At 46.4% G+C, this 24031-nt stretch overlaps 1 protein-coding gene across 1 annotated transcript in view; it reads left to right on the top strand.

The window, feature by feature from the left end:
• Positions 1–9595: 9595 nt before the first annotated feature.
• CRACR2B (calcium release activated channel regulator 2B) overlaps positions 9596–24031 on the top strand; it is a 152883-nt gene continuing 138447 nt past the window's right edge. Inside the window, exon 1 of the mRNA XM_069624020.1 lies at positions 9596–10108. Coding sequence (XP_069480121.1) covers positions 9916–10108 — 193 coding nt within the window. The 5' untranslated portion in view covers positions 9596–9915. The remainder of the gene's footprint in view (positions 10109–24031) is intronic.

Here is a 24031-nt window from a genome sequence, read left to right as displayed (position 1 = left end):
TTCGTGTGAACATTGGAGGTGGCTCAGGGTACTTACTTCACCGGAAATTGCCGGGGTATGCTCTGTCGCCGGCATCGTGTGAACATTGGAGGTGGCTCAGGGTACTAACTTCGACAGAAATTGCCGGGGTATGCTGTGTCGCTGGCATAGTGTGAACATTGGAGGTGGCTCAGGGTACTTACTTCGACAGAAATTGCCGGGGTATGCTGTGTCGCCGGCATAGTGTGAACATTGGAGGTGGCTCAGGGTACTTACTTCGACAGAAATTGCCGGGGTATGCTGTGTCGCCGGCATCTTGTGAACATTGGAGGTGGCTCAGGGTACTTACTTCGACAGAAATTGCCGGGGTATGCTGTGTCGCCAGCTTCGTGTGAACATTGGAGGTGGCTCAGGGTACTTACTTCGACAGAAATTGCCGGGGTATGCTGTGTCGCCGGCATAGTGTGAACATTGGAGGTGGCTCAGGGTACTTACTTCGACAGAAATTGCCGGGGTATGCTGTGTCGCCGGCATCGTGTGAACATTGGAGGTGGCTCAGGGTACTTACTTCGACAGAAATTGCCGGGGTATGCTGTGTCGCCGGCATAGTGTGAACATTGGAGGTGGCTCAAGGTACTTACTTCGACAGAAATTGCCGGGGTATGCTGTGTCGCCGGCATCGTGTGAACATTGGAGGTGGCTCAGGGTACTTACTTCGACAGAAATTGCCGGGGTATGCTGTGTCGCCAGCATCGTGTGAACATTGAAGGTGCCTCAGGGTACTTACTTCCACAGAAATCGCCGGGGTATGCTGTGTCGCCGGCATAGTATGAACATTGGAGGTGGCTCCAATGTGTTGAACGTGAAACGTTGGATGAGCATGGATGACACACTGCGTGCAGCCAGGCTTGTCGTTGCAGATTTCTTTGCTACTTACCCAGGGCTGACAACCCAAACGTTTCATTCCCCAGGCAAAACATTTGCACAGCAAGACAGTACCCATTGCCCGTTAAGTTTCATTGATGAAATGTACATTTTACCAACAGGCAACCCATTAATAATCGCGGCTGTAATTTCATAGGAATAAGGCGATTATTGCACTGACATTATAATTACTTCCGGGTGATGGGTCTCACTCCCAGCAAAATAATATAATAACTTCCAGTTGAATGGTATCCCTTCCGGACATATTTCTTCCAGGTCAAAGGCCACGTCTGCTTTGCCACTATGCCTTTTTTTGATGCAATTAAAGGCCGCTTCTCCATTGTTTACTGCTTCCGAGTACCCTCTACTCTACAGTTATAGTGTCACATTCTTCTGGAGACCAAATGAGGGCTCTACTGTGGCCCTGAGGTAGGTGATCTCAGTTACCCTATGACTACGTTGTGGTGGTGGTTCTTTATTTCCCTGGGGCGCCCTGTAACATCCCCACTGGAACTGTGAAGAAGCAGCCAACATGTTAAGGAATAGTTTGAGCAATCATATAGTGTCATGAATGGCAAGAGAGAGTCCAACATATGTTACAGGGAGAGCAGTAGTAGAACACAACATGATGGCGCCCCCCTGTAGAGGGCCACAGTGACCCCCCTACACCTGTATTTAGTTTTCACAGACCAACTGTAGACACAGCAGGGTGTCTTCATTCGTTGGCATAAGTTAAATAACATTGACATTCAATGGAATGCCTGTACTTGTAACGCTCATTTCACAAACCGATATTAAAACAACAACAACACGTGCCATTAGTATCACAAGCAGGGTTAATACACTCTGCTGCCCGAGGCTGAGCAGTGGCAAAGGCAGCTTCTGGTGCCCCCTCAGGCACCTCGAAGGGGACACGTGTGTTCAAAATGATTCGCGGTCAGTGGCGGCTGGTGAATACTTTCGGTGGAGGAACATAAAGAAAGCATGGGTAAGTGCGAGCAGCAGAGCATAGGTAGGGAGCTCAAAATAATGCAAGCGGGTTTGGGGGGCTCTCGGGGGTTCCTCAGAGAACATTTTGCAAATCATGGGTTGCAGTGGTGCACTTTAGAGCCCAATTGTTCCGAGACAATTGGTTCTCTAAGATACCACATAAAAAAATCCCAAAGATGTTCGTACACAGTAGCATTTTACATATTTCCCTGATGCCTCTGTCCACAGAATAGAGCAGCATTGCCGATGCAAATCATTTTCATGGGCTGAACCCACAACATAGACCAGCTAGGGTAAATTACTTTCATTAAGCTTTTGGAGGCACAGGCAGTATAGCTCAGTGGCAATGCGCTCATCTTGGGAGCAAGACGACCCAGAGCAACACAGGTTCCAATCCCGGGTCCCCGTTTAGAAACCTCTTTGGTATTAAACGTGTTACAAAAATCCAAATATAATAATAGTAAAACTGCACCCACCTCATATATATGCTGGAAATCATATTGTAAAGGAATTCCGTGATGCTGCACTGACAATAAACACCAGGTAAATCACTTTTATGAAGCTGTGGCCACAATATAGCCCAGCAACCATTCTATAAATCACTTTTATTATGTAATCCATATAGAATATGGTGGCATTGTCATAGCCTTACACACACACACACACACACACGCACACACGCACACACACACGCAAACACGCAAACACGCAAGCGCGCGCCTCGGAGTGCAGGACTCATCATTGCGCTGCGAAACAAGGAATGTAAGGAGGGATACATATTTATGTGCGGCCGCAGTGGGGAACCACTTGGTATCCTAGCAATGACAACAAATGGGCTGCAGGGCCCGCTTAGGAGTTCTCTCCAGTGCACAGTTTTATAAAATCAATGAAAGAGTGCTGGTAGCACCAGCCTGGCATGTGGCAGGGTGGGTCCACCATGATGGCAGAGGGCTGCAATTGGGGCCGAGGGGTCCCCCTGCTGCCTCTTTCTGACTCCAACGCTGATGAAGAGCACATCACTGATCGAAGAGGTCCAGATGGCCTCTCCTACTCCGGAGGCTCTGGTTATGCCCCTGGTGCAGAGGCCGATAGACCATGCAGGTGGGGGGAAAAGGATGGCCACCGCGCTTAGTCTGATCCCAGAAAACAAGGGGATAGCCTGCCATCACTACCTAGCCCCTCCCGCAACTCCTGGGAATAGGAAGGGGTCAATAGGCTGGCTATGATTGGTATGGTGACAGACCCACAAAATGATAGGTACAATAAATGCAAGATTCAGAGAAAGGTCTTTGTGAAAAAAGACAAAAACATCCCCATGCAATGAAATATGTAAGGGATTGGTGCATTCCTGCAGGAGAGGGAGCGATGGATGGGAGAGAGAAGGGTCAGCTTTTCATCTGTTGAAGCTGTAGCACTGGTGCAGAAAGTGCTATACAAAGAAAGCAAGTGTTAATGTTTATTTATTATTGACCTTCAAACATGTCTCTGGTCCTGTTCTCTGCCTCACCCCATTGTCCCCTTAATAAATGATTCACTCAGCATCTGCTGACAATTATTATGGTTAAAAGGAGAGCACTCCACTCAGTCCTCATTCACTCATTTGGAAGTTGCACATTTACTCGGGTTATTTTCTACCACTGGGGTATCAGTTCCTGGAAATTACCTGCAGTCAATTCATCATCAGTTACCTAAAAGTACAGAACATGTGCATGCTCTTAATGCCTGTGATTGCCAATGGTCCAAGCAATGCCTTCCACTTAACTATTCAACCAGGTGACTGTTATCAATTATTAGTGAAGAAAATCATTGCAGTCACCTGCAGCGGATAATTCACAGGATAGGCTGGTTCATGAAAACGGGGGGGGGGGCTTCGCTATGCTTTCATGTATTTTTAAAACTCATTATCTGCCATCACCAGGGCCTCTGGCCACTGAAGGCTGTTTGGGCTATTAAAGTAGGCGACCATTGGCTTATTTGGCCAACTTAAGTCTACCAGTGGTGGCGTTTCCAAGGGAGGATCACTCGGAGGTGCTAGGTCTTTTGGCCTTCCTAAAACCCACCGCCGTAGAGTAGTGTCATATAATCGTGTTCATTGGCAGACCCGAGTCTAACACTAGTGGGTTTCCTGGGGGGAGGAGGGGACTCACTGTCAAGTCTTACAACTATGCTAAAATCCTTGTGTGTATTTTCTATTAGGGTATGTATGTGTTATGTCACTGGACTAAGTGTGCTGAGTGAAGGTCCCGCAAGATGAAAGGAGCCATAGGTTTCATGGCAGATTCTAGTCTGCTGGTAGTGGGTTTCCCCTAGTGATGAAAGTGATATGATATGATGGGTTATTTATACCCAGAGGTTTCTAAGTGCGGACCCAGGGATCGAACCTGTGCTGCTTCGTGTCGTCTTGCTTCCAAGGCAAGCACGTTGCCGCTGAGCTATCCTCCCGAGACCGTGATAGTTGAGCCTTGAAACCTTCCTCACCTCCTCTTGTATTGTTATGGTGTATGGCATGACTTTGACAAGGTGAATTTCAAGGAATCTCTCTGCCTCAACGACTAGGCCATCCCATCGCCCCTTGTGCCACCTGACTCACTAGACGTCGCCCGCCCCTCTCCTCCCCATCCCCCGATACAGCTGTACCCCTCCTCTGTGCCATTCTGTACCCCACCCCCACTGTATAACTGTTCTGTTACCTCTGTAAAGCGCTCTGTTGCTTCCCGAAGCTATGTCTGTGCTCAATAAACACCATGATATTAATAATAATAATGCTCAGAGGGGACCCTGGGCTCCAGTCTCAGACAACCCAGAATCTGGCTGCCGGCATCCGTAGCATCATTGCTGCAAGCATCCACATTTTGATGCCTGCATAAAGAGGCAAAATCTGCTGGAAGCCCAGTCTTTCATGTTGAAGCTGCTCAGTGCCTTGCATACCTGTGCAGGTGGCTTGTTTTATGGCACCACAATACTTGGACATGGCATAACGCAGCGCTGTTTCTCCAGAATCCTTGGTTAAAATAATATGCTGAGCACTTGCAGCAGATAATGATTTACACCTGTAGATATAGGCCCTGATTCATGGAACGTTTCCCTATGGGATTGCGCCATCGTAAAACACTTCCATGAATCAGGCCCATAGTCTGTAACTCGATCTGCTGATTTTGAAATCCACATGTCCAAATATCTGAATTGTAATCAATGTTCACAAATAATGCACCTTTGTTGCAATGTTTTGTGTATTTAACCCCTGCTCAGGTGAGCTACAAAAAAGCTGTTGGTTTGTTTAGACGTTAGTAGAATAAATCTGCCCAGTATTTATCACATTCTTTAGTCATTGCTGTGTGTGTAAAACACCAGCTACTGCTATTGCACATCTTATTCTATATAATAAAAGGCCAGATGCATGTTTGTCTGATGCCATCATGCGCAGTAGAGGCTTCACGAACGCACAGAATGCTCTGCTAGAGGGAGCTGTTGCCTTAGGATATACAGTGGTCCAATTTGCATTGCATCGCCTGTTGTCACCACTAGACGGAGCTGTAGGCTTAGGATCCATAGCGGTCCTACTGTGTTAATGAAAACCTGCACTTTGGCCCGTGTACACAGGCCTGTAAACTAGTCCTAACATAAAGTACACATCCTAACAAGAGGTGTGATTTTCCTGAAATTAACTAGTTGGCCTCTAAACCACTACAGAGTCTGCTGTAGCACCAGCATAAAGCTGAGAGTGCAGACTCGTTGAAATGTATGTCCACAGAATCCTTACAGAGGTCTGTATGCCATATGTGACACACAGAGCACCTTATAACATTCCCCAGTGACACAGCTTCCATGCATGCCATTACTGCTTTCCCTAATGCAGTGGCCTTTCCCTAATGTGGTTGATGCCCTGAACTACACACACACAGCACTCGATCCCCAGGACCTCTGAGCGGGCCTTACAGAACAGGCACATACAGCGCAGCAGCATATTGGAAATGGATTGTCACCTACTATTCACACATGTATGCACGCTTCCCAGGATCAACACATGACAGGAGGATCTTGTGCAACAGATGTCTGACAGGCTTCATGGAGGGAGTATACAGTAAGAGGGGGCGTGGCTGCTGCATATGTGTCCAATACAACACTCACTTATGAGTGGAAAAAGAGGCGAGGGGAGACAACATGCTCAACAAGGTCACTCAAGGCAATCACATACTGTAGCAAAAAAAAGTATTTTATCACCTACTAATGACCACACCATTTCATCTGGCGCACCAATGGTGAATTGTAATGACAAAGGAAGGGCCCTCAAGGAGTTCTCCAGAATTCCTAAGTGCTCAGACCTTTATGGTAATCCTTGACCTTTGATTAACTAATTGGTCTAACCTGTTGGTTATGCACTCTAAAAATAGATGTAAACCCTCCAAGAGACAGCCTCGGTCTCATTAAAAAGTAGAAAATACCCACACCTCCCAGAACCCAGGCCCAAGTCAGTGTATCAAGCACAACTATCGCTCATATCTCCCTGCACTCCATCCAGGGGATTCTGCAACCCACTATGAACGTGGATCCTGACACCACTTTGCCAGTCTGTAACAGCAAGGCGGCACTGTAACAGTGAAGCTCACATCAGCACCAGAACCAGGGATTGGGGTGCCAAATAACCACTGTGGGTGCCCGACAGGATTGGGATGGAGTTCAATACATGTCAAACACGGCCTCCTACTTACTGCACTGCATCATGCGCTAAATAAAATTGCCACCAGGCACACTGTGCCTATGTCTGCTAGGATGCCAAGCATGTGGATGACCCTGACGATGAGGCAGATGGCCATGGGGGCACATGGACAATGGTGGCAATGTAAATGGGATGATGCAAATAATCGATCATTAATAATTACTTCAGCTGAATGGAGTTTTTGTAAAAGGTCTAATGCCCCTGAAAACACCCATGCCTCTGCCATTCCCAACATACAAATAAACCCACAAAACTATAACCCTTTTCATGTGAAACAACTTTACCAATGACCCAACTCCAGAGGCAACCACATGACTAAACTACTTCACACCAATCTCGACAGACGACCTCACTAAACTAGTGAAGGAAAGCAACAAAGCTGGGTTGCGAGTAGACCCCTGCCCACCAGACTTCTACAAGAACATCCTCAGCCAACAGACGCTTGCAGAATATTTCTGCAACTTAATGAACCACTCGCTTGTGACAGGAACCATAGGGAGGAGTTTTAAAGTGGCCTACATTACAGCACTTCTCAAAATCCCTCAAGAAACAGATAGTCCCACCAACTACTGACATATATCAAACATCCCCTACCAGCAACACTCTTAGAAACACATGCATATGGAAAGTGCTGACATATGTAGAAACCAACCATCTGCTGGACCAGGGCACAAGTCGGCTTCAGACCTGTGAGAGGAATGGAATCGACACTAGTTTCCATCTGGGACAAGATACAAATGATTTTGGGCTCCAACATTACTTCCGCACTCATACTACTAGACCTTTCAGCGGCCTTCGACACAGTCAACCACGCAACCCTCATCAAAAGAATCCAAGAAATAGGGAAAAGCAACAAAGCACTATTATGGATAAAATCCTTCCAGACAGAAGGAAGCAAAATCACCTGGTTACCACTCTTCAGTTCAGCACTTCGAACACCCACCTGTGGGGTTCCATAAGGCTCATCCTGCTCACCACTACTCTTCAACATTTACATGACCCCGCTCATGAAACTCAAAGGACATGGACTCACTTGCTACAGCTGTGCAGATGACATGCAAATCCTCTCAAAATTAACACCAGCAGAGAAACTGACCAAACCTTTACCAGCTGCCTCTCACAAATCAACGCAAGGATGAGCAGCAACAACTCAACCCGAACTAAACAGCAACGATGATCACGGCCAACAACCGCTTGATTCAACAGCACATAGCATGGCCTACTGAAATGGGAATTAGACTGGAAGCATCCAAACTAATTAGAAATAGCGGAATATTAATGGACAACGACCTAACACTAGAACCGCAAGTCAATGCAGTAGTGAAGAAATGCTTCCTCCAGCTATGCATAATCAAATGGATACTAACCTTTTTCACCTTCCCACGCAGACCACTTGCCATCATCTCTCTCATCAAGTCAGGTACAGACTACACCAACAGCAGCTAATTTGGAATGCAGGACTACCTCGCCAATAAACTGCAACGGATACAGAATGCAGCGGCAAGACTTCTCCTCAGACTCTGTAAGAGAGAGTACATCACACCAGCACTAAAACCCCAACAATGGCCATAGGTCAAGAAAAGGGTTTGTTTCAAAGCACTCTGCATCATCAGCAGAGAAATTCATGGCCAAGCAGCAGAATTCCTCCAAGAAAACTATACACACAAACAGACCCAGCCGTAACATGCACCGTGAACCCAAACAATATTCCAAAAGGAAATATGGTGGACCAGCCTTCTCATACAAATCAACACAACTCTACAACTCACTCCCAAGGAAATATGCACGATAAAGGAACTTCTGACCTTCAGGAAATCACTAAAAACCTGGCTCTTTGATTTGCCCGCCTAAAAAGCCTGAGAGAAAAAGTGTACAAGAAGCGTGCAGCCCTCAATACAAAGAAGTATACCACAAAGTATGGGGTCCCCTTGGCACCTCCTTGGTCAAGTCAACCAAACTGGGCAGGCCCAGCAAAATAAAACATAATATTGCTAACCACAGCTCAAGGAATTACAGGCTGAACAACAAACAATCCATGCAACATAGGCATAAGGATCTCTCCCTTCCCACCACTACCCCACTAAAACTCTCCATAGTCCTGTAAACCCACCACACCTACCAAATGCAACACTGACACACGACTACTACACAAACTCAAAAATCCTACAATAAAATGCAAGAACTCACTAAATTACAACATGCTCAATTGCAACCATACGTCACAGTAACACAAAACCTATAAAGACTCAGACACCAGTACGCCCACCACCCACACCACCTAGAAGCAAGCTCAACACACAGTGACCAGTTTTTCAGAATTAAAACTACAAACAGAACAGCAAAAGCACTCCTGAGCTCTCGCTCTCCTCCCACTAACAACCCCACCCTCCCCCTCTTTCTTTTCAGATCTGCGAGAGCGCCTGGAGGCAATGCAAATGGAACCGTTGGACTGTACAAATCACATTAACAGAAAATCATTTTTGTGTTATAAGAAATTTAAACACAGTACTCGAACTAGAGCAGGGGGTGAGGGGCTCAAGAGAGAGGAGTGGATTAAAGGCAGTGGTGCGGAATACAAAAAAATGGGGAAACATGAGGGGGAAAAATGAAAACACACAAAAAAGCGTCTTTTGGGGTGAGGGGATCCAAAATGTTACATCAGAAAAAAAGAAAAGCAAAACTAAGTTAATCAACATTACATGGAAAATAGCCATACTTGTGGGTCCAAAGTCAGAATTTAGGGTAGGCAAAAAGCAATCGAGGGCGTGGGTGGAGGGGGGTATATCCGGGGGGGGGGGGTTGAAATTCAGGTTTAAGAAAAAAACAATCCGGGAAAACAGCGTAAAGACTTGAGCCACCCATTTCATATTCAAGTGACGTGTCCAGGATCACACAATTCGATGAAAAAGAAGAAGGTGGGAACAGAACGTGGTCATTGTCAAAACTGTTATTGTGCCTGAGACCGAGCGCTGGCCCCCGGCTATCTCCTGGCTGCCGAGTGACTGAGAGCCGAGGGCAGGGCTAGAAGAGAGCCAGGAAACTCGCGAGGCGGGGGAAACCGGAACTGCGCCGCCTAGCAGCGCTGGGCCACCATGCCGACCGAGCACAGCACGGAGCGACTCCCAGGCTCCAGGACCCATGTATGTCCGTGCATGCGGTCAAGCGGCTTATAGTGCGCAGAAACCCGGAATCTGCGTGGGTGGGCACCCTGTTCATCCCACGCATTTGTATTCTTAAAACAAACTTCATGCCCCTCTCGGCAGCGCGTGTCGGGTGTGCCAGGCAAGCCCTGGGTGTCGAGGAAGATGGGGAACAACTTGCAGGACACCCCACCTCAAGATCTAGGTAGTGCGCCACAGGCTGTCTGCTGGAAGGATGTTCTGTTTGCCAGGGCAGGGACGTCGCCAGAAGGAAGGCGAGCAGCTGCTGGCTCCCTGGCTGCAATCCCACGGGCTGGCACCACCGAGGATGCTGAACCACGCTGCACTTTGCCATCTGGTGAGACATGTCGCGCGCTGTCCTCTAAATGCCTGTGTGCTATCTCGTCAAAGTTGTTTGAGTGTGCGTGTGTGTATCCCCCATTCCAGATGGCTGTGTTTGGCGAAGAGTTATGCTTGAAAACCACTGGAATCGGCATTTAAATGCGCAGGAAGCGGGTCCTGCCAAAAAGCCTTCGCTATCCTGAATTCTAAGGGGCACGCGCTGAGCGAACTTACTTGAACCTGACGACGCCTGAATATGACTGATGGCAGACCGTACTCTATCCCAACTACCACCGCGTTTACCCGAAAGAGGTTGGTTACTCCCAGTGGGTTCTGGGTTTCCCCCAGTTTCACGTCACCAGAGCAGACACCTACTGCCACACCGCTTCTGTGACTGGTGTCCCAAGAGTTCCCAGGGAGTAAACCAGGACCAGTGATCGAAGGGTTAAGAAAGTGGGATTCGGCTGACCTTGGAGTGGAGTCAGTGTATGGGGACGATCATTAATGTCCTTTTACTGGCTAGCTTATCCGGTTAAAACAGGGTTAATGGGCACAGGCCAGATGGTTAATAATCACAGTCAAGCCCCTCCCCGCTCATGTTGGAGGGGCTTGTCACAGGTGATGTCAAACTCTTCCTTGCTTGGAATTCTGAACCACACCCACACACAAGATCAAGTTGATTAAATCATGTTCCTATTCTTCCCTGAAGAGGTTGGCAATGAAATAAGAGATCCAGGCCTTCCAAGCACAGCAAGTTATCATCCCGTTCTTGGAATAAAGTAGAATAAAGTAGAAGGGACCTCACTGGGAGAGACTCCCCCTTTGGGGACAAGCCCTCCCCCAAGGCAGTAGTCTAATATGGCGTTCTTAACCCGTTCCACTGGCCTTACCGCATGTAACGGTCCAGCAGCCCGAGTTAGCCAGTTAACTGCCATAGCAAAGCGAGGGCGTTTAATGAGGGCACCGGGACGTTACCCCCGGTATGGCCCATTGGGACGGGTTACCAAAGAGGTATCCGGGGTGCTAAAAAAAAGAAAGCATTTTTATTGATTGAACAGGACAGGCGCATGTCCTGTTCAATCAATGAAAATGTTTTGCCAAGATGGCCGCCACAATCAGGTAAGTGGGACTGAGGAGGGGTTTTGGATAAAAAAAGGGAACAGGGGTTGGAGGGAAGATGGCGGGCTGCGGAGCCGGCCACCAGGCGCATTGTAACGCAGGCTAGATCGGGAGTATCAGCCCACGTTTCCAGCCACCTGATTGGCCGGGTCCCACTCGCAGGGTGCTAACATAACATCACACTGGTAAATAAGCTATCATAAGCTTTTACGTAGTTCTGGACCCCACAAGCTTAATCACTACGTTTATTTCACCTGTTTGGAGAGGTAAACCCTACAGAAGATTACTTCTCTAATACCCCACAGTGACCAGTTAGTACTATTAAATTTGGCTGACTCATACGTTCACATTTCAATCCACAAGAACCTCAGAGGTACCTTAGGTTCGTAGTTGGAACGTAGCATTTCCAGTACAGCGCATTCCTTTTCACGATCAATTCTGCTCTGCAAGTATTCATGAATATTCTAGACCGTTTTTTGTACATGTCCCCTTTCTATATTTGGACGACTGGCTGGTATCAATGTCTTCCTTAGCTCTGCACACAAACCAACAGTTTACCATAAGGTAACTTCTTCAGACTGTTGGGTTGCTCATCAATTGAGGCGCTAATCCCATCTTTATACCACCCAGAATCTGACCTTCATTGGCAACGTGGTTCTGCACATCATTTGGTCAAGTCGCTCTTATGGAACGACGCTCCTTTATAGCATTGACTCCGCACCTGACAAACTCATGCAGTAACAAGAACCTGCTCGAAGTCCAGCACTACATGCCGGCATCAGTTTCTTATCATCCCATGGGCCAGGCTAAATGCCAACCCCATACAGATTTAGATTCAGTATTGCTGGAACAACCAGGGCCAGGCATTTGCAACACATATTCCTGAGGATTCCTTAAGGTTCCTAATGGCTTTTCCCCTTTCAGTCTGATTTTCAGGGTTCTGACAGAAATGTGCAAGAGGGCAGAGCCATATTACCCCAGGATTGAATTGTATTTTATGTCTGCATAATATAACTGTGTTTATGAATTGTGGGCTGAATGACATTCTTTTGAAAAGGTCAATAAACTGAACGGATGACCTCCCTCAGAGGCCCTTCCCTCTAGTTGTATTGAGGTTGGGTGGCAGCGATTATAGGAAGAAGGGCTCACTAGAAGAGGCAGCCGTAGCAGTTCCGCAGTCCCATTCTGCTCTGTCCTCCTATTCCAAACACTGGAGCTCCTCTGAAAAGTGCTTGCCCCAGCTTCTTTTACCTCCCTTGGATTATCCCCAGCCTTTGAATCTCAAGGTCATCAATGATGGTTCTTCCCTCCCCCTGCTTGTGTCAACCCTCAGAAGTAAATGGTTGACTGTTAAGGCTTCGTGGGATTCCTGGGGAAGACTCAAGGTAGCTCTTCCCTTGGATCTCAATTCCTAAAAAAGGTTTTGTGTTACGGCGACCAATCCCCCCACCAGCCCCCACCCTCAGCTCTCAGCTGGAACTTTCCCTTCCTTTTGTGTACTCGCCAGCCTCTTTCCTTTAACCTTATTCACTGTATCAAGTTTGCAGCCTTTAAATATGTGATTTTGGTATTGATCGCGTCTTCTCTGAGAATTTGAGAGCTGGGTGCCCTATTGTGTAAGCGCCTTGTTTAATTATAAAAAAACCAGAGGCCCTGTTTTTTCGTCCCAAACTGTCTTTTAGGCATAAACATTTTGTATCCTTTTATATATTGTGATGAATCGAGAAAATGCATCCCTCCTCCCCAAACCCCCCCACCTCCCATGAGGCCAGGGGGGTGAGCCCGCTCCGCAACACCCTCTCTAGTGGTTGAGGCAACTGAGACTTCACTGGGAGAGACTCCCTCTTTGGGGACAAGCCCTCCCTTTCCCATGGGGTACTCACTGATACCCTTCACAGGATGGCACATTTGGGACTATCTAATATACTATCTAATGCACAAAATAATTACAAGTTTCAATACTGGGATGACGAGAAAATTAACTTATGCCATTACCAGAAAGAGAAATTGCCTCTTTACATAAAAATCTCCAATTAACTGCGACAAGTGCTTTGAAGAGGGAGGACATGCCAAAGGAAGAGGAGACAGAGCGAGAGAGAGTGGAAGGCAGACGCAGACAGGGGCGGCCCCCTGTGGTTCGAACACCTGAAGGAGGTGGAGCTGAAGCAGACAGTGAATTCAGAACTGCTGCGAGCAGGAGAAATAAGCGCTGGAAGCCTGCTGTGTACAAGAAGACGGATTGAGCAGAAAGCCCGTTGGTGGCCTGACCACGAAACCTGTTCCAGTACAAATGACAAATGCGAAAGCGTGAAAACCAAGTTAAGCAACTTGAACCATATTAATGTGATAAAGAGAAGCATAGAAACCCCAAAGAGGGAGAGAAGTAGAATTGGTGTATCACAACCTTGCAAAGAGGGCAAATAACCCATTATCCAAGAAAGAGAGTGGACCATAACAGAGAGCGATAACTTTGAACTAATACCATAGAGATCCCTAGGGTAAACCTTGTACCAGAAAGTCCATACCAGGATAAGGCGAAATATCATTATTTGGAATGTCAAAGCCCCAGAGGAGAAGGCACTATACAAGACTATTCAGAACCCTCTAAAACAAAACAAATGATTCAGACAAAGGCAGAGAAATCCCATACTAAAGAGGCAAGAAAGAATACCAGCCCCATGAGGGAGTTACAGGAAGTGATAAAAAGGGATAACAAAAGACTATTTAAAAATTGAAAATTAACAAGAACTCTAAAAGAAACGAAGACAAGTGTAAAAGCACACCCATCAGGAGAAGAGAGTCGGATTAAACTCATTAAACTAGTGGCAGGGTCTACTTCTATTGGAAGACCAAGAGCTGCAGAGCCAGATGTCACCAGTTATCTGAATGGCCTCTGAAGTCCTTGGTAGAATTCACATCAGGGAGAAAGTCCAGAAATGTGCCCAGGCAAATTTGAATGTGGCAATCCCCAGTGATTGGGGGTTTCCAAAAGGTTGATTACATTCAGGCCTGTGGTTGGAAGCTGAGATGCCACTCAGCTGCCCAGATTCCCATTTAATCAGAGGGTCTGCATGCAGATCATTTGAAGCGATGCAAGTAGGACCAGTGGATGAATTCCATAACAGCAGAAAAAGCCAACCCAAGTTGAATCACGAGGAAGTTATGCCGGCGTGCAACCTTCCCAGACTCCTTTCTGAGTTAAAGCTGTGCCAGCTTGTGCACACACAAGCCTTCCAGTCACCAGAGAGAAGCCTGTCATGGTGTTCTCTACCCATCTCCTGGCATAACCTTCTGATTTGCTGTCTCTCCGGACCTTCTACCCTGGAATAACTGTCTGTGACTTTACATGGCTCATGACTCAAAATGTTGTGGATACAAGAACTTTGAGTGCAACACCACCCTCTAGAGTCTGTGACCAGTGGCGGTGTTAAGCATCGTAAGTGGGCCTTCAAAAATCATCTGTGTCCCGCAGGGTACAGTTCCTAGTGCCCGAGCCATCCCTCTCACCTGCTGCAGCATCGAACAGTAGCCACAGATTCTGGAACCACCACAGCAGCAACAGAGACTGCCAGGGAACACTTCAAGAGCTACACAAAGAAACCTGTATATCGCAGCAAAACACATTTTGAATCCCTGAACCAGCTAGAGAGATCTGAGGAGAACCTGACCCGAGCGGATCCAGAGTGAAGTGTTTGGCTATTTAAAAAGGAATCGGCCCACCCGTTGAAGTAATTGTAGCACTGCCATTGCCGAAGAACTGCCTCACCGGCTGGATCATTGCATAAGGCCTTTATTGCAACACCGCACTGTGAACTCGAACCAAAGGTGAGGCCTGGAACCAGAGAAGAGCCGGAAACACAAATTCAATCACGTGACATCAAGCTATTTGCTGATGAGGCCCACCAGCTGATTTGTAACATGAAAGAATTATGAACAAATGACTGCCACTACATTTCTTTAAGTCACAGATTGCCTACACCAATGAGTTGTAGCACCCATAACATTATGAACCAGAAGATTTCTTCTAAGGATTGTTGTTTCTTGGTGAGCGCAAGTTTAGCTTTGATCTCAACACTTTTCTGCTTTGATGGAAAGCTCAAATATGATCATTGTTGTTTTCTGCGCTTTGCTTGCTAATTTATAGGAGATTTTCGAAGCTTCCCTGTGTGAACACAGTCACTTCATATGCTCCCCAAGCGGAAGGGGAAAAGTGAAGTGGGCCTGTGTAGGGAACTGATCTTCATATCCGTAGAACATTCCGATCAGGTAAGTGCATGGTAAGGGAAGGAGAGAAGTGCAAAGGGACAGAAGGAAGCGGCAGCACAAATAAGTGCAAGAAACCCAGGAACACACAATATTACCAGAGCATGGTGGAAGGTCGGGAAAGCAAGTCGAAGAAAGGAGAGAGAGCTGCAGGGCTCCCACACAGTATGCAAGTAAGGGAAGGAAGCCAGCACCACAGGCCACAGGAGATCAAATGCTTTCTTTAAGAGAACAGACTTAAGTCACTTTCTGAAGCAACAGTGTTTTTTCCACTATGAGGGCCAAAAGCAACTTCTCTTTCTTTGAGTGCATGCCGATCAAGGATAAGTTATGTTGTTAGATACACTTCTAAAGTGCAGCCCTCACCAGCTAGGGCATCATGTCACTAAGGAGGTTGAACTCTAAAGGAGACTGCCAGACAACCACAACACAAGCTGGACTCAAACTGAGAACAAGAAAGTCTTCAGGGCACGTCAAAAGGACAAATGGTCAGAAATCTCACGAAGGGGCAGCGGGGTGGAGTTCCTTAATAGAGCAGCGGCCACTGAAAAAGAGTGATCTCCCACATGAGAGTACTTAAAATGTGGCACAAGGCTAGGCAGGGCAGTGGAGTAACTTAGAGGGCGAGGAGGAAAATACTGACCACATTTGTTTTGGAGATATTCGTGCCCTGTTTTGTAAAAGGCCCAATGACCGATACATAGGGCCCTAAACTTAACCCTTTTGACCACGGGCAACAAGTGTAAGGCTTTCAAGATGGGGGGATGCAGAGGATTAGCGGGCAGCACCAGCACTCTGAAAGAGGCAGATTTTAGAGCCTAGAGCGGCAGTGTCTGGTCCCTGTCTGCATGGCCTGTGCCCCAACATGCAGCACGGATGATGCAAAGGGCTTTGAAGACCACCCAGGCATTTACTGGGAGTTCATAAAGGGATTTCCTGACGAGCGTAATGAAGTCTTTAGGCTTCAGCCCGACAATAAGTCTGCCCACTCTATGACCTGCATCTGGTGGTGTAGCATTGTAGGCAGACCGAGGTAAACGCTGTTGCAGTGGCCAATCCTAGCAAAGCCCAAGGCCCTTGTTACTTCCACCTTGTGGGAAAAATGAAGGAAAGAAAGGATTTACTTGAGCGTGTGGAGCTAGGAGTGCAATGTCAGCGTTTTGGGACCTGCAGGGTACAGGAAAAGAGCCCGTCATGAATAGCCGGCAAGTTCCTAGCCTCAAGGACCAGGTTAGTTGGGAAACCCATAGAGAAGAACAAGAAAAGGGCAGAGAAGTTGGTGGGATAAGTGGTATCTCTCATGATTAAAATGTTTGCTGTAATGATGCAAATGTTCACAGGCATTCAGTGGCGGACACCGGTGAAGCAAAATGCAATCAGACTTGAACCGTTGACGCGACCGCCTACTAGCCTGAAAGCAATCTGTGGGCCACTCATACAGGGTTGGAAGGAGAAATAATGGCCCTCACACTTCGAGATTTTAAGTGCAGAGAGAAAGGACCCTGACCTGCTCTGGACACCTCGGTCACGCAGAAAAGATGCAGTCCAACATAGGGCAATGCGTTTGATGACCAAGGATCTGTACTTTCCTTGTTTCTGCGTATTGCTGCATAAGCTTTGTTGAACAACATTGACCTAAACACTTTTTCTTTACATTTCGTTTTGATATTTAACCTGCATTACCTGGCCGCTCTTCTAGATATTCGTTCTACTTACCAAAAATTGAACGTTGTATCTGAATTTACGTAACAAAGCTATTTGTTTATTCATTGGAATAAAGTGTTACACATTGTGTGGCCTACACAACCATACAAGAGCTGTGCCTTGGCCGCTTGACCACAGCTACCTTAGGTGAGTGGAGGACATTCAAGGGGGAGACCAAAGCTTGCTGACATTTTGTGAGGGGCCTTCCAAGGCACTGAATACAGCACCTGGGGACATTCTTTCTAATGTGTACCTGGTAAATGGAATTCCACACCTTTAGTGGGCCATCTATCTTCCTGGGGCATAGCGCTTACAGGGTCCTGTGATTTATATAGGCCAGTACTGTCGGGCAGTATTGTGGGGTAATCCCCCATCAGGCACAGTTACCCCATCAGTCGCACTGACCCCAGTTATGCACATATATTCCATCAGACATAGTACCCTCAGCGATTGCCCACATTAAATGTGCAAAAGACCTATCCAGGAAACCAGAGTAAATGGAGCCCCACACATATATATTTATTTATTTATTACATATATATAGCGCACCTAACCCTGAGGCATCTGGGCGCTTATGATTAAGAATATGATTACAGACAGGTACATGTCGTCATGAGATTGGTTACATCCAGTTACTTTCACGCTTTCATATGAACCTTTTCATAAGAATTGGTTATCTAATAAATACTATTGGATATTTTGGAACACACAGATGATTTCGTGTGGAACAACATACAGGTAGACAGCCATGATGGCACCAAAATGTTAGCCAGGAATTGTTTAATCTGCCAATAGCTGGCTGTCCAGCTCCTAAGCAATACATGGCAGCCATCTCTGCTTTATAAAAGTATTCTGCAAAACTTAACCCCAATATTCATGTCCCTAAAATCAAGTAAATCGAATCTCAATTATGTTATCAAGCCAGATCAATTCTATTCCATTCTGTCTGTTCAAATGCATGCTTGTGGTCTCATGCAGAAGGGATGTGACCCAGTAGTTTGGGCTGGACGGCCTCTTGTGGGGTGGGACCAAGTCTCATTTGCAAATGGTCTTTCCTCTTCTGTAATGACTTGGCAGACTGAAAAACAATGGTCTCGAGGGTTGCCATTGCTGTGCCATTGTTTATGAATGATTCAAAACCTTCCAGCCATCACCTATTGGTTTTGCTGAGGGAAGCACTTATGTTATGTTGATTTATACTGTGCACGTGGCTCTGTAAGAAAAGTGGGCAGGGTTGGGTAGTGAGGGAGAGAGCGATAGGATAGAGGTTGTGCTCATCTGTTCAAGCGTGCAGACCCTGAGCAACTGGCGTCTGTGCATGTGAGCTTTCTGGGTATGCTTTGTTCTGTGCACTGGGCCTGTTGTGTCTGTAAGGGTCACATCCAGTGTTTGAGTTGTTTGTTGTCTTCAGTTATTGGGTTTGTGGTATGATTAGAGAGGGGTCTGCAGTTTTTGTATTTTGTTGGGTTGTTTCTCTAGCCCTCTGGGCATGTGTAGCACGTCAGAGGTGTGAGGGCGTGAAAAAGAGAAGGGGGTGGTTAGCTAGTTTCGGGAACATATCTGGGTGGTGAGTAGTTTTATTGTCAGTTCTTCATTCGTTTTTGTCCTGAGTTTGATTTGCTCCAGGTTTATGGGTTGTAGAGGCACACGTCTAAACTAAATCTAAACATCTAAATCAGTACATTTCTAATATGGCTAAATTCAAAAACAGCAAATGCCAAATCGGTACAGTTCTAGTCAGTCTAAATTCAAAAATAGCATTAGCTAATTCAGTGTAGTTCTAGTGTGGCTAAATTCAAAAGCAAGGGGAAATCACTTCTGTACAGTTCTAGTGTGGCTAAATTTAAAAGCAAGGGGAAATCACTTCTGTACAACTCTAGTGTGGCTGAATTCGAAAGCAGCGTTAACTAACTCAGTTTGATTCTAGTGTGGTAAAAAAGTTTTTAAAAATGTGGGGCTAATTTGAATTTATTTCCTGTGGTAAAATAGGTGTATTTCCTCCAGAATGTCTGCCTAAAATACTGCTGCCAGTAGTTCCATGCAATACCTCTGGTAGTATTTGATCAAAACCTTAATTGGATGGATGGTACAATTGGCTGTAGTTGCCAAATACCGCTAATTTTACCATTTTCCACCCAACTCCTTTTTCATTGTCTTGTTCAGAACACTCTTATCTTATGTAGCTAACGAAATACACACATGCAAATCAACCACATATTCAGATATATTGATACAAATTCACAGATACATGCTTCCACCTATGCTTTACATAGTCACAAATACACTCAAACACATCAACACAGCCACAGAAACTGAAACATACACAAAAAAACACACATCCTCTCCACCTTCCTTGAAAACACAAAGGCTCTCATTACAACCCTGGCGTTAAGGGGTTAACGGCGCCGTAAAAGGTGGCGGTGCCGTTAACCCCTTAACGCCTGATTACGAGGTCCCTTTGCGGGTTGGCGATTTTAACGCCTGCTTTTTGCAGGCATTAAAATCCAACCCGCAAAGGGACCTTGGTGCTAAGTACGGTGCCGCAATTTGCGGCACCGTACTTAGCGCATTCCCCATTTCCATTGAGCCCCATGGGGCAAAAATGGGAATGGGGAAGTGCCATGGCGGCATGGGGAATTACCACCCCGCCAACCTCGGAATGGGGCGGTAATTCCCCATTCCGCCATGGCGGAGTCGGTAAGTTACCGGCATGGACCATGGTGCTGTTAGCACCATGGTCCAACGCCAGGGTCGTAATGAGGGCCAAATACATATAATAGGTCACTCTTGCTCCCTCTCCATCCAATCAGGGTGATTTGCCCTTGCAGTTCCCTCGGCTTCCATGAACTGAAATATGCAGCTGACTTTCCAAGAAAGTGCATTTTGGGAGCACAATAAAAGCCAAGTCCCCTCTGCGGTTTCCCCTCTGCATCATCCAAGTGCAGACTGTACAGTCACAATTACCAGTAAGACCCAGACCACATCTTTATGTCATGTCTGGTGATCAGTGATCTAATGTCTACATGTGGACCTGGGCAATGGAAGGGGTTAAGTGTCAAGGAATTGGTGACCTAGCAATGTAAGCAAGGGGAGAGGGTGCATGCAAGGTAAGGGAATGGGAATGAGTGAAGGGTTAAATGGTGTGTGTACGGGGTGCCAGGTCTGGGTTTTGTGTTTTGGGCTCGGGAGGCAGGAAGCCAGGTATGAGTCTTTTGCCGTGTCAGCTCATGTTTGCCTCTGAGAGTGAAGTCCGGCCCCCTGGTTCACCAATGATTCGGGTCTACCATTGCATTCTCTAGCTTTGCCACCTCTTTACATTTGTCTAAAACTAAAGATGGGAGCAAAATATTTGTCCGCAAAGCAAGAAAGTGCAGGCGATATTACGGTTCCGCTGCCACGGAAATTTCAACAGGTTTTGTGCGGTTTCACACGAAGCGTGGTGTTTTGTTCCCATGTTAGTTTTGTGTAGTGCGACAAGGAACTTTGCATGGGTTTACTATTTTTTTCAATCCGTGTTAGTTTCGTGCAGTGACACAATAAACTTCATGCATGTTTTTCCAAACCGTGCTATTTATTTTATTTTTATTTATTTATTCATAATTTTTAAAATGCACAACAGCCCAGGGGCATCGTGGCGCTGTTACATATATCCATTGCTGGTTACAAAGGATGGGTTTAGTAGTTACATTGATATTTGCATTTACGGTTCATCTTGGAGTAGTTACATTGATATTTGCATTTATGGTTCATCTTGGAGATACATAGGTCAGGCAGGTAGTAAGAATTTGCATACAGGTTCATCATGGGGGTACAGGAGGTTAGCAGGGCGGAGAGGGTTAGGGTGCCCTGGTGTAGTGAGGGTTATATGAATAGTGTGGTTTTGAGGGATTTGTGAAAGGCGAGTAATGAGGGTTCCGCTCTTAATGCGTTGGGGAGGGCATTCCAAAGTTTTGGTGCTATTTGAGGGAAGCCAATGCCGCCGGAGTTGGCTCTTTTTATGAGGGGTATGCGGAGTTGGTTGGCAAAGTGGCTTCTTGTGGGGCGGGAAGAGTTGGTTTTTCGCGCAGTGCCAAGAGAAACGTAGCTTGCTTTTTTCAATTTGCGGTTTGAGTAGCATTGCGAGAAACTTGGTGCAGATCTTTTTTCGATCTGTGCTAGGTTCCCGGCACGAGAAACTTCATGCAGGTCTTTTTTCGATCTGTGTTATTTTCGTGCATCGGCAGAAGGACCTTTGTGTGGTTTTCCGCGATCTGTGCTAGTGAAGCATTTTGTGGTCTTATTTTAGATCCGTACTAGTTTCCTGTTGCAGCATGAGAAACTTTGCGCAGCTTTTTGTTCGATTTGTGCTAAGTTTCCGTTGCAGCAATTTGTGGTAGGTTTGTGCAGGAGAAACTTTGTGTAGCTCTTTTCAATTCACCTTAGGTCCACGCAGTAGCACAAGAAACTTTGTGTCACTCTTTTTGATCCATGCTAGGTTCGTGCAGCGATAGGAGAAACCTTTCACAGCTCGTTCCGGTTCGCAAGACAGCACAAGAAACTTTGCACCGCTCTTTTGGATACACAGGGGTGGCGGAATGGCGTATTGTGGCTACACAGACCGAAATCTTACAGATTTCACTTTCTCCGCTGGCGGAACAGAATTTCACAATTTCCCCCAGCCCTAGGGAGGAGATGTAACCTACTGTCAAGTTGCATGCTTGGACAGAAGGGAAGCTGGGCTCAAATCCCAGCATTCCATTTCACCAAATAATATTATCCTGGTGAAATCATTTTACTATGGGCCTTTTTCTGAGTTTGGCGGCGCTGTAATAAAAAGTGGTGGCAATTCCACTACTGACACCGTTTTTGGACAAATTCTGGGAATTGCTGCTGTTTTTACTGCTCAACCACATCCCAAATTTGGTGTTGAAGTGGAGGATTAACCTCCAGCATCATGCTGGAGGTTAATCCTCCACTTTAACACCAAGAATTGGTGGACATTTCTGGCAAAATCCCCATGGGGTCCTAGGGACTCCAGAAATGGGGACTAACACTGCCTCACCACCACTTGTAATCCGGTGGTAAACCCACAGGACCAAGTGGCAGTAACAGTAACTGATTTTGGTGGCAATTCAGTGGAATTACTGCCAAACTCAGAATGAGGGCCTATGTTTGGTATGTGCGACAGTTTGCTGGGGTCTGGGTCTCAAAGAAACCACAAACATAACTGAAAGATATGTTGCATTAAAGAAAAGTGATGGCAATAATGTCTACTATATATACTCGAATGTGTGGTACGGGGAGAGGATTAGTATTGAGTTTACTTGTTGTACAGGTTGGGACCGCTCATTGTGGGCTTTGGCCAAAGCACTTTGGGCCAGAAAATTATAATCTTCCCCTCCCCCCGTCCAAAAGTTTCCAGTCCGTCCCTGTGGCACGCTGTTGAGAACACACCCTTAAGTGGTTACCACACATTAATCTCCTTGTCAAACGGAGACTCGGGCATAGAGCTGGATCAGACTCAACTTGTTTTCTACCCAAGGAAAAGTGAGGAAGGTGCCAGCCATAGAAATGCTCGATGCCCCAGTAGATTACTGCAGTATTGTTCTCTGATTTCCAAAGAAAGCATCCAACACACTTCTGACTGTCAAAGTACAGACAAATATAGAACTTGATGATTAATAAGAACCACGCAGCCAAGCCAATCTACCTGTCTCCCTGCCTCTTCTGACACATAGATCTAGCATGGTCTCCAGCCTTACCCTTGCGTTCCCAGCAGTCTTAATTTTCCTTCTGTTAGTCTGCTCCTTTTATGTTTTTTCCTCTTTTTGTCCCCTCTCCTTCAGCACTTCAGGCAGAACAGTGCATTGGCTGCCCTTTCTGTCAATATGTAGCTTCTAATGCTACTCTAGAGACTCTGGTATTGACTCTGGAGGATAGCTCAGGGGCAACACGCTCGTCTTGGAAGCAAGAGGACGCAGAGGAACACAGGTTCGATCCCTGAGTCCGCGCTTTGAAACCTCTGTGTATTAAGGGTGCTAAAAATAACCTATCATATCATATTGTGCCCCCTTGCTCTTAGAGTACCATTGTCTATAAATCGATTGCCTCTTGTACTCTTAGTCCATATAGCAATATGAACATCCATAATACCCCTGCCCGCTACCCTCCAGTACGCCCAGGTTTAGATTCCGAAGGTCCCTCCTGATAGGTCTTGTGAGTTCAGACAGTCTCTGCTTTGGCCACTGGTTTCTGGAAACTCTCCCTTTTGTCTTCTTCTTTGCAGAGATGTGGCGCCTAATTCTGAACAGATACGCCTGATTCTCAGACTATGATGGAGCTGAAGAGTAGAGGAAGTTCAAAACTTGAACCACGTTCCACAACTCTATGCTGCAATTGTCCTCTCTGCCCGTCCAACATGTGGCGGCTATTCTCGCCTAGACAATCCCGCCATACAAGTGACTGAGCCATACTCAAGATGCCATTTTTCAAAGAAAGATTAGTTGGGGAAAATTGTTTCATGGGATTTCCTCAAAATCTTTCTCCCGCTTCCATCCATACTCAGAGCATAGAGTTGTCTAATTCACTGGAGAAAACACATCTGTAAGCGGTTTCTGACCTGACCTCTTTTAGGTTTGGTCATTAAATCACTCACCTATTGACCAGCAAAAGGGGTCCTTTGTGCTTCCGTACACCCCAAAGCAAGCAAACATGGCTGGCATCCATCTTGTGCGGACAAAGCCTCCTGTTTTTTGGCTGCACACTGCATTTGAGGAGCTGATAGACAGGTACAGATTCTTCCAGTTAGGAGAGCCTGGGGTACCAAAGCCGTTGGATGTGCTCCAGACTGTTGTGCAGATGGGATGGGACCTTA

The sequence above is a fragment of the Ambystoma mexicanum genome, chromosome 11 (assembly GCF_040938575.1).
Source record: "Ambystoma mexicanum isolate Mex_15411 chromosome 11, UKY_AmexF1_1, whole genome shotgun sequence".
NCBI classification, from domain to species: domain Eukaryota; kingdom Metazoa; phylum Chordata; class Amphibia; order Caudata; family Ambystomatidae; genus Ambystoma; species Ambystoma mexicanum.
This window is presented reverse-complemented; position numbering and strand designations above follow the sequence as displayed.